This window comes from Pseudonaja textilis, chromosome 12 (genome assembly GCF_049901715.1).
Source record: "Pseudonaja textilis isolate UNSWEBS1 chromosome 12, rPseTex1.2, whole genome shotgun sequence".
NCBI lineage: Eukaryota > Metazoa > Chordata > Lepidosauria > Squamata > Elapidae > Pseudonaja > Pseudonaja textilis.
In genome coordinates, this window is record NC_142001.1 from 2584063 (window position 1) to 2594842 (window position 10780).

The following is a 10780-nucleotide window of genomic DNA, read 5'->3' on the forward strand; positions in this document are numbered from 1 at the left end:
TTCTACAACCGGTTGTCCTAATGTTGGGGACTGGAGATATTGTCAAGCAACCAAACGGGCCGTCAGGTTTCCAAGTAATCGCCCACAGTAAGCAGAACTCTGAGGCAAGTAGGTTCCTCCAGGAACAGGTTCATTGGACGGATCATATTGGCACAGACACGTGAAAACTGACTCTAAAGGTTCCCACGGTTTTCACCTAATTAAAAGTTATTCCCCCTTTCCCAGTCAGTCACATGGTCCAATCACGGTACGGTCCAGTTGCTTAGAAACTTCACTCCTCTCTTTAGCCACCTGTGGGAATGTCCTTGGTTCTCAGGGAAAACTATTTTGTTTTGGCTACAAAACCGCAGCTATGAGCCTCTGTGGCGCAGAGGTTAGAGTGCTATACCGCAGGCCACCTCTACTTACTGTAGCTGTTCAAATCCCACCAAGCTCAAGGTTGACTCAGCCTTCCCTCCTTCCAAGGTGGGTAAAATGAGGACCCAGATTATTGGGGACAAGAGGCCGACTCTGTAAACTGCTTAGAGAGGGCTGTAAAGCACTATAAAGCGGTATATAAGTCTAAGTACTATTGCTATTGCTATCTCTATTCCCCGCTCCCTATCTCTTAGCACCATTGTGGCAACACTGAAGCTTCCAAGATGACCTCAGTCAGGCCAGCTTTAGGGCTGACACCGGCTTAAGATGCTGCTGTCAAAAAAATAAATGAAAGCAGGATCCTTACCTCTGGTTTTGACCAAGATATTTCCTTTTCAGCAAACTTATTCAATTACCTTGTAGTTGACACACACAAAATGAGTGAATTAAGTCTGATTCAAAAGAAAACTTTATTTGTTAAATGTTTATCCTGCCCATCTCACCTCTAAATTACCATGTAAAGTTTTATTTCCAGGCCAAACCTGGAATAATTATTGGTCAAGAGAAAGTTGACATTTGCGTCCAGTTAGAATGATATGTGAAATAAAATTTCACAAGGAAGATTAATTTTAAAGGATCCTTTTCTTAAATTCCTCTGGAAAACAGCAAGTATTTTAAAATGAACTTTCCTTACACGGAGATTATTTAAGTTCAGGTTGTTATAAGTAGACCTTAAGCATAACCTTAAAAGAGGTCTCCCCATAGACACATTTGAATAGAAATATTCCATATCAGCTTGCTCTTTTCTACATTTGATGCCAAACAGAGCAAGAACAAAGCCATTTATCCCAGACTTTATTTAATCGACAGAAACAAAAGCCCAATAACTGGAATTTTAGGAGAAAATAAAAAGGGGCATGTAAAGCCCATAATAAAGAAAAAAAAACTCCAGATATTCAGTAAGAAGCACAAAGAAGCAATTTATATATTATATAGAACAGTTTTCACTCTTCAAAACCCCAACAAGTATGCAACAAAATAAACTTAATTTAACAACTAATATAATAATATAAAATAAGGTATTACACCGTGTAAATTAAACTGTGTATCACTAAGCTGTCAGCTACTGCCCACTTCTCACTAGACAAGAACAAAGAATTCGGTTTCAAGAGCAGCTTCTTCCAGAGGCTTCACAATGGATGTAAATGTGCAGAACCCAGAAAGTACAGAATGCTACTTAAATACGTTTCCTCATTTTATAATTAAAAAGCCAGAACTCAGAAAGCCCGTAGCCCCTTTCACAAGTCATTCTACAGGACCAACCATCCCTGCAAGACACGGAGCTGGGTGCCAGGTCTGATACAGCTGAAATCCTTTCTGATGACCAGGCTCCAGAGGGACGGAAGTTGAACTTTGTGTTTCATGTTTCCAGAATCAAGATCTCCCGTGTCAGAATCGCTCGGCATTTCTACACTTAACTGCTGATTACTCTAGTGCAACTTTTTTTCCCTCCTGCATTAGAGAGAGATCCAAGATCTCTTGTGGCTGATGTGGGCCAAATGGCTTTATTCTTGCCTTTCTTCCTCAAGACCTTTTGAACCCATGCACAGGGAACGAAGAGAGTGCGCTAATTTGAACAATTAAAAATGGATGAAAACACTAAAAAAAGAAAAGAAAAAGACAATGCCCCTTTCTTGCACCCTTTCCTTTTAGTTTTTGGACAGTAAGTGGAATTGGATGGCATTTCCCATCCCAAGAAAGCAAATGTTTTGAAACTGTAAGACAGTATTCTCCTAAAGAACTGCGGCCTTCTGATAAATCCAATCAAGAGTACATAGTCAGTATTTTATTTTGTCAACTATCTTGATGGCCCAAGATACGACTACACCCAGCCTTTCTCCTTACTGAAGGCTCACACAGAATCTGTAGAAAACAGAACTCAGTAGGGAGAGACATCAGTGGTGCTCTTCAAAGAAACAGGAGTGAGAGAGTTTGAGGCCTTCTGTGGTTTCAGACGAGGAGCCTGCCAGCCTTTTCACAACATTCATTATAAATATCGGAAGAAACAGAGCAAGAGGCAGGCAGGTGAACCACAGAGGGAGGTTTTCATTGGAAAGCAACAAAAACACCTTCATTCGGTTTTGTCGTCTTTGCGGACAGCGCCTTCACTACGGCGTAAAGGTGAGAATCATCCAACTGATGACGAAGTAGAAAAGGAAAATGGGGTAGACGACCAGAGCTTTGCGGTTTGGGGGTTGGCTGTCTGCCAGGAAGGCTGTAGAGGCTGGGAAAAGAAACAAGGAAGATCAAATGTTGGAAAAATAGGCACCAGGAATATAACCCATCCAAAAATATCAGCCTCACATCTGTATCCAAAAAGAGACATGGCTCCTTGCCAGCCCCCACCTCTTCCCTCCCCAAGGGACAGTACAAACTAATGCTTGGATCGGGCCCAGAACAGCTTAATCAGCTTGGCCAAGGGGGTGGGGGGTGGGGTGGGGGGCAAGCAGAAAGGCACCCCCCCCAATGGCTACGGCAGCACGGATGAAAGGCTGGTCTCCACACTCCAGGAAGGAAAGCCGGGCCCACTTGGAGCGCAGCCTCACCATGAGGATTCCTGACTTCTCAAATTTAAGCTACTCTACACCTCACGGAAATGGCAAGAGCCAACTTGGGAAACAATAATTGTTTTATTTTTTTATTTATTTGCATCTTGCCTTTATTATTTTTACAAATAAATCAAGGCAGCAAACATACCTAACACATCTTCCTCCTCCTATCTTCCCCACAAAAGCAACCCTGTGAGGTGAGTTGAGCTGAGAGGGAGGGACTGGCTCAAGGCCACCCAGCCGGCTTTCGTGGCCAAGGCAGGACCTGAGCTCAAAACCCGCTTTCTAGCTGATGCCTAGACTAACTGAGATCATCATTACAAAAGCCAAATAAAAAGGCTGTAAATAAATCAAGTGTTCAGCTTTCTACTGGAATACTGATTCTTGTGCAATTTTAATTAATTTTGAAAACCGATGTGATGTACTGACTAAAGGTGGGTCAGTGCTGAAGTGGCCCCTCAGCCTTAGAAAGCTGAAGGGTGACCCTCTTGGCCCAGCCTGCCTCCCAAAGTGGCTGCAGGAATAAAATAAGGCTCCTGTAGAAGCCACCCAGAGATCCCCCAGAAACGGCAGGGTTATTACGTACAGTAGACACCTTGGTTTCCTTCATAAATTTAACAACTAGGGAAAGCTTCCAAAAGCAAAAACAGAAAAAATGTTTTTAGAATAAGATACTGTATGTAAAACAATCTGGATTATTCTTACACCGCTGAGGGTGCCGGTCCATTAAAATAAAAATCTATTTAAACAAAAAACAGGTACACGTATTCCAATTGCAGTCGGAAGCAGCTATTTGCAAGGGATTGTTGGGAAAAAACCTGAACTCGGCTGTTTTTCTCCTTGCAATCCTGCTTGAAAATAGAAGAGCAAAGAGAAGAGATGACAAGATGGAAACGCCGGAGGAAAATGGCTCTGTGCCTCCGTCCAGCCCAGCTTGGCCATCCAGGTAGACCTCAAGTGAAAAAGCGGTTCATCCCTGATCTATAGCGCCCCTCCTCTTTTAGACTGAAAAACTCCCCCAAAGGAATTGTGCTTCTAAAATTTCAGCAAGTCAAATAGGATGGAAATATGAATACAAAATCATAATCCGGATAATCTAATTAATACTAATAGAAAGCAAGTAAGGTATAAATTTCCTTTTATTATTGAATTAACATTATTTACTCATATCAGGAAATATAAATAAGACCCCAAGTCCATAGAATACTTGATCCCAAAGATTAATTCTGCCCAAGACAAGGGCAGACTTTTTGGAAACAAAGCCTCAAGACGTCCCAAGGGCAATAGCGTTAAAAATTAGAAGACTGATAGCACCTCTTTTTTTCCCACCCCAAAAAGATGCTCTGAGACCTTCAAGACTATCTTGGGAGGCAGAAATGCTCAGATGTTACTTTAGTTTGAATCCTCATGTCAAACTTTTTTCATTACTTCTCTTGTCCAAAGTTCGTCCAGAAGTCTTTGGTGTTCTCCAAGCTTGGCTGTCTCCTTGCAGACATTTTATTTCCCAGCTAAGTAACATCATCAGTATGAACAAATGTGGGATTTTCTGACTGGTTATATAAAGTAGCTTGCCTGGCCAGTTTTTGTGGGGATATGGTTTCCTTCTTGGTGTTCTGTGATTGTTGTTTGCTCCTTCACTGCTTGTCTGTAATCTGCATAACCATCCGCCTTCCCCTCCTTTCTGCACCTCCACCAGACCCCAATCTAAGTCATCCATTTCATGCATTTGGTGAAGTGAGTTATAGCTCCCAAAACTTTGTGCCTTTTAATAACATTAGTCAGGAAAGGGGCTATTGGACTCTTTCCAATTTCTAGCTACTATAAACCAACACAGCTCTCCTGCACTGCATATGCTCCAGTGTTGGTGAATTCATTTCCGGCTGCTCCTGTTTTTTTAAACAAAACTTGTAACGCAACCCGCAAAATTCTGATCAACGTAAGTGCTGGGATTATGACATGCGGATGGAACCCAGGAATGACCCAATGATCCTCGTTCCCATGCGCTGAGATAGTTCTGACTGTTTCCCATTCCCAACTTACCTAGAGTTGACCAGCCAAACATTGTTATTACGACTAAAAGACGCACAATGAAGCCAACAGTCCCACTGTTTGCTATCAGTACAAGCCTGCAGACCAAAAGAGCCACGGTGAGGGGCAGGATGCAGTAGCCCAGGACACAAAGGCTCTGAAAGAAAGAACTGGGTGGAAAAGAGAGAAGTCTTGGTAAATGCTGGCAACGTGAAGAGATGGGAGAGAAAAACAGAACTATAGAACTACAGCCAGACCAAATGGGCCCTAAGCGGTCTGCTATCCGCCCGCCTGGCATTAGAAGATTTTAGAAAGTTTTCACAAAGCCAACTGTTTCAGCTTTCTCCTTGATGAGCAAGCTAGTAGCAAGAAAGTAAAATTTTTAAGATTAAAATGTTTGAAGGCTGTTTTAAAAATTAAGATGTTTAAATTAGCATAACATAGGCTATCTAAAGCAGTCTGCACTCTTGGTTTAAAAGGGCAGCATCCTAAGGTCATAGGGATGCCCCAATTTGTATCTCTTGGGCCTCCAGAGCCCCCAAAGAGCATGCTACGGGTCTATAGTGGCTTTTTAAACAACAAGGGTAACTTGCTTTCAATAACCCCCACAGTACCTTAAGAGCTTCAAGATAAAAACATTCTAAGTAAAAAAAAGAAAAGATAAGAAAAGAAAAGAAATTATCTTTATAAAACATTATCAAGGTAGATTTGGTATGATCTTATGATTTATTGCAAAATAAATTAAGCAAATTATAGTTATCTCGTTAAAATATGAATTAACAAAATTCTAAATGATTTTTTTTTAGTGATGATATTAGGTTATATAATTATTGATAATATGAGCTATTATGTAATATAATTATACTAGTGACTAGGAAATGGATGCACAAAAAAAAGTGGTAAACCAATCGATGCACTGTATGTAAATTTATGAAGAAGGATATTTTTATGTTTTTTGTGTTATGTTTATGTTTATTTTGTTATGTATGCTTATGCTTGTTATTAAAAAATAAAAAAAATATTTTTTAAAAAAACATTCTAAGTAAAAACAGCCTACTTCCCAAGACCTGAAATTGCCCCAGTCAGGTATGCCTCTATCACCCTAAGGCAAAAACTGTCTGTCCTTGAATTAAAGCGATTCACCAAGGAAGTCCAATTCTTCCCCCGCCTCAGAAGACAGCTCTAGCGGTCTCTTACATGGTTCCTCCCAGGAGCTTGGAATTTAGCGTTATGACAACTGCTCCAAACCAGATGATAACAAAGACTTCTGCAAACTGAGGGCCTCTGTCTTCTGTGCTATCTGCCGCTCCTCCCTGAAGCATTCTAGGGAAGAGAAATGGATTAGGACAAAGAAACAGATACCTCTTTTCTGATTTAATTATTAGGGTTTCTCTTTCCTGTTTCAAAATGTATTAGTGCCTGTAGGCTAGAATTGGGACAACCCACTGCAGCTGAGCTGGACTGTCCTGGAGTAAGTATCCAGACACCTGAGAATGTTTTAGCAATCTGATCAGACAATGGTATTATAATCTATTAAAGGAAATAATTTTTGTTTACTATTGTGGCACTCTTTTATTTCTCTCTGTGATGATCTAGGTCTTCTTCTCAGATAAGAAATGTGAGACAGAAGCACTGAATAAAAACTGTGGCAGAAGCAGCCTTGTTCCACTTGACTGTCCCATCCCTTGGCCTAAGGCCATTAGCACAGAAGAAACTTAAAAACTGGTGGGGTACATTTATAAAGGAAAGGTGGGTTGTAAGATCTGTGATTGTTCAGCACAGAAACAGTGAAGTGCAGGCTCTTACGCAATGTACAGATTTCAAGATTCATATGCATGTTTATTAAACCAAGCCCATACATTTGGTCCTTGAAATGATGCTCTGTTGGAATTTGTAATAGGTACAACTGCTGTGTTGCATTTATATTTTGCAAGTGAACAACACAATTTTAGAGCATTAAAGTGTGGGGAGGAGGGGGAAATAATATAAGTACTTACAGTGCAAGTAAAACACACAGGATTAATGGACCCCATAAATCCCCTGCAAAGAAATAAATCATACAGATGATTTCCACAAGGGAACACAAAACTGACAACCCCAAATGGCTATTTCAAAGTTCTCCCTCCCTCTTGTGTTACTCTCTATTCTGAGGCAAGTATGTTTTCACAGAATTTAGCACAGTTTAAGGTTTTCAACATTTCTGGCACCTACAGTCTCTGAGGAGGGCGCTGCTTTTTTTGGGATACATGACATGGACAAATTTCTTTCCAACTGCTTTTAAATCCCGCATCTGAAAAATTCAATGAAAATTCAGTCAAAAATAAGTTTAGGTAAGATACATTTACATAAGTCACACCAATGCTAATTGAAGTGATTGACTTTCTCTTTTCTTGTTTCTAGTGCTGGTAAAAATTTAAACCTACTAATTCCAATGTTGATCAAAGGGGATTTCACTACCCAGCTTCTTATTCAATCCTGCAAACTAAGTGGTTCATTACAAGGATTCATACCTCAAATGAATTACTTTTAAACTCTTAAATTACAGTAATTAATAATATCCAAATACATCTTCAAACTCAATACAATATTCCAGGAAATCCCAATTCCGAAAGCTGACTCAACAGACTTGCGATTTCTTGGAATACTGTACTGAATTTGAAAATGGTTTTAGTACTAAATAAACATTGCTTATGAGAGACCAATTAATGCAGATAGCAGAAAAAACATACAAAAAATAATTGTAACCAGAATCCGACACAAAGCAACTGAAGCTCTTTTGTAATGGCTTCATTAATATTATTCATTAATAAACTGATTAATCAAAATCATCCAATGTTGATATCCTCGGATGGCTTATTTTTGCAATTTATTGCCAAGAACACTAAGAGAAGTCTGACGGAAATCTCTTCTCTTCACCAAGGTACTTACAACGGTCTCTTTTACTGGTTCATCTAACGTGGAATAGTCTTCGTCTGGGGTATCAGAGCCCACAGGAACAGTAATTTCTCCTTCTACAGGAATGTCTTCTGATATTGACACATTTGCAAGACCTGCAAACTGTTTACACAAGGTTTGAAAACATATTTACTCAACATATCTACCAAGCAATTAATAAATAGCACAGCAGGAGCATTTGCATTTGAAAATATTTTTGTACCTGATCAATCCCAGATAATGTAATATATAACCAGAAACATGCAGAATATTCAGATGTTTAAGCATCCCAAACATGAACTGTCCTGAAGTGACCTTCATTTCACAGTTGGAATGGATCTAAAACAAGTCTGAATGCTGACGAAACAGCCATTCTGGTATCCGAATGCTTGGATTTCAGGATGGTTTTTGCACTCACTACTTTTCATATCTAAATTCAGGCATTCACTCTCGCCCACATAACACAGAGAGGGACACGAATAGGCCAAACCCACTTAAGGAGACTCTATATTAATATTCACCCTTCATGGAAGGGCAATGGGACTAGATGTACAGCTGCAACAAAATGATCAGAGATAACTGGATTTTGTACATGTACCTTGTAGCAATGGGCTGAGTTTAGTTCTATTATTAAATACAGGCAGTCCTTGACTTACAACACAATAGAGCCCAAAATTTCTGTTTGCTGGGAGACATTTGTTAAGTGAGTTTTGCCCCATTTTACGAATTTCTTGCCACAATTATTGAGTGAATCTCTGCAGTTGTTAAGTTCGTAACCTGGTTGTTAAGTGAATCCGGTTTCCCCATTGACTTTGCTTGTCAGGAAATTGTAAAAGGTGATCCCATGACCCTGGGACACATCAACTGTCATAAATATGAACTAGTTGCCAAGCATCTGAATTTTGACCATGTGACCATGGGGATGCTGCAAAAGTTGTAACTGTGAAAAACGGTCGTCACTATTTTCAGTGCTGTTGTAACTTTGAACAGTCACTAAATGAACGTAAGTCAAGGACTACCAGGGGCCTAAGCAATCATTTTATTGCACATTTTTAAATCCTATTTTGAGAACCATACTGGAAACAACTTCTTCCTTTCTAAATGTGTTGGAGAACAGCAAAACGTGTGCAACTTTACAAGCCAAACTTTACTCTTTCAATATGTCTATATTTGTGGCATATCTTTTTAACCAGGATCATCAGCAAAACTCAGCCAACTCAGAAAGCTCAAACTGCCCAAGGAGCTGCTGATCCAGTTCTACAGAGGAATTATTGGGTCTGTCATCTGCACCTGTATAACTGTCTGGTTTGGCTCTGCAACCCAACAGGAGAGACACAGACTTCAGAGAGTAATTAGGACTGCAGAAAAAACAATTACTACCAACCTCCCTTCCATAGAGGACCTGTATACTGCACTAGTCAAAAAGAGGGCTGTGAAAATATTTACAGATCCCTCACATTGTCTGTTTCAACTCCTTCCCTCAAAATGACGCTATAGAGCCCTGCACACCAGAACTACTAGACACAAGTTTTTTCTCTGCTAAACAACTAATTCCCTCTACACTGTCCAACTATTTACAAAGTCTGCACTACTATTGCTATTAATCTTCTCGTCACTCCTTATCACCCCCCTCCCACTTGTGACTGTATGACTGTACCTTTGTCGCTTGTATCCTTACAATTTGTACTGTTTCCTAGTATGATTTGATTGCTTATTGTAACCCATGACTATTATTATTAAGTGTTGTACCTGATGATTCTCGACTCTTGACAAATGTATCTTTTCTTTTATGGACACTGAGAGCTGATGCACCAAAGACAAATTCCTTGTGTGTCCAACCACCCTTGGCCAATAAGCTATTTTATTCTTATTCTATTCTATTCTAAAATAATTACAAGATTTTGGGGAGAGGACTGATTTGTCTCAGAATTAAAGATACATCAAATCTTAACATCCTATTTAGGAAGCTCTGTGCACTAGACTGTTCTCCAGCTATTTTCCAAAGATAGAAGGAAACTACTATAAGACATAAGACATAAGAATTTTATTTGTCATTACACTCGCAAGCGGGTGCAACGAAATGAGGTTGACTGTACAAATGACTGTACCTAAAACGAGGATCCAGATTGTTGGGGGCAACAGGCTGAATCTGTAAACCGCTCAGAGACCAGGAATGTAAAAGGTGTAGAAGTGTGAATGGAAGGAAGGAAGGAAGGATGGGGTTGTGCAGAATGCAGCATTGCAGACAAACTCTGCCCACTGCCAGCAGCTCGATCCTGACCGGGTCAAGGTTGACTCAGCCTTCCACCCTTCCGAGGTGGGGGAAATGAGGAGACCCAGAGTGTTGGGGGCGGGGGGGGGGAGAGAGACCAGGGCTGTAGAAAGGCTAAGGGCTACTGCTCTTCAACGCTATCCTGGGCAAACCTACAAGGTCGTAGAGGAAGGTAGGCGCTGACCGGAGGCTCAGCCTCCCACCGGCACAACCAGTCCCTTCGAGCCCCAACGCCTAATCAGCGGCGCTGCACCCGGAGCCTCGGGCGACGCTTCCTCCTCCTCCTCGGAGCTCTCTGCCTGGGTTCTCTGCCTCGCAGCCCTGGGGGTCCCGAGCTCGCCCTCGGAACAGCCCGCCGCCCCTCCTACCAGCGGCTTCGTGGCTCCGTCGCCCGCCGCCGGCTCTCCATCCGCCGCCGCCGCCATCTTGATCCGAGGCTGTGGACGGGCGACGTGGAGATGGCGTCATCGCCGCGCGACGGCGCCGCGATGACATCACTCGGCAGGGGTTCCTCCTGACGCAGGCCGATGGAGGCCCCCCGGGGGCGGGGTGTGACGTCATCACGCAAAGCCGAGGGAAC

General features: G+C 41.5%; 1 protein-coding gene across 2 annotated transcripts; it reads right to left on the bottom strand.

Annotated features, from left to right (window-relative positions):
* Nucleotides 1-808: 808 nt before the first annotated feature.
* Nucleotides 809-10641, bottom strand: YIPF6 (Yip1 domain family member 6). 2 transcript variants are annotated; one of them, XR_015745029.1, is made up of 7 exons: nt 10569-10641; nt 7923-8051; nt 7206-7284; nt 6992-7034; nt 6192-6317; nt 3122-5164; nt 809-3069 (listed from the first exon to the last, which is right to left on the bottom strand). XR_015745029.1 is itself a non-coding variant. In XM_026703124.2 (7 exons), exons 1-7 carry the CDS (start codon nt 10623-10625, stop codon nt 2526-2528), a joined length of 708 nt encoding a protein of 235 aa, XP_026558909.1. In that variant the 5' UTR covers nt 10626-10641; the 3' UTR covers nt 809-2525. The 2 variants fall into 2 exon arrangements, 1 of the variants encoding a protein (XP_026558909.1); XM_026703124.2 differs by having other exon boundaries at nt 809-2641; nt 5007-5164.
* Between the last annotated feature and the right edge of the window lie 139 nt (nt 10642-10780).

What these genes read in the sequence shown, in the direction of transcription:
- YIPF6 (XM_026703124.2), bottom strand. Translation starts at nt 10,625, where the DNA reads ATGGCGGCGGCGGCGGATGGAGAGCCGGCGGCGGGCGACGGAGCCACG. An exon ending in CTGTGTGTTTTACTTGCACT is followed by an intron (nt 6,318 to 6,991) that starts GTAAGTACTTAT and finishes TCTCTTCCCTAG; the next exon opens with AATGCTTCAGGGAGGAGCGG. An exon ending in GTTTGGCTGGTCAACTCTAG is followed by an intron (nt 2,642 to 5,006) that starts GTAAGTTGGGAA and finishes TTCTTTTCCCAG; the next exon opens with CCTCTACAGCCTTCCTGGCA.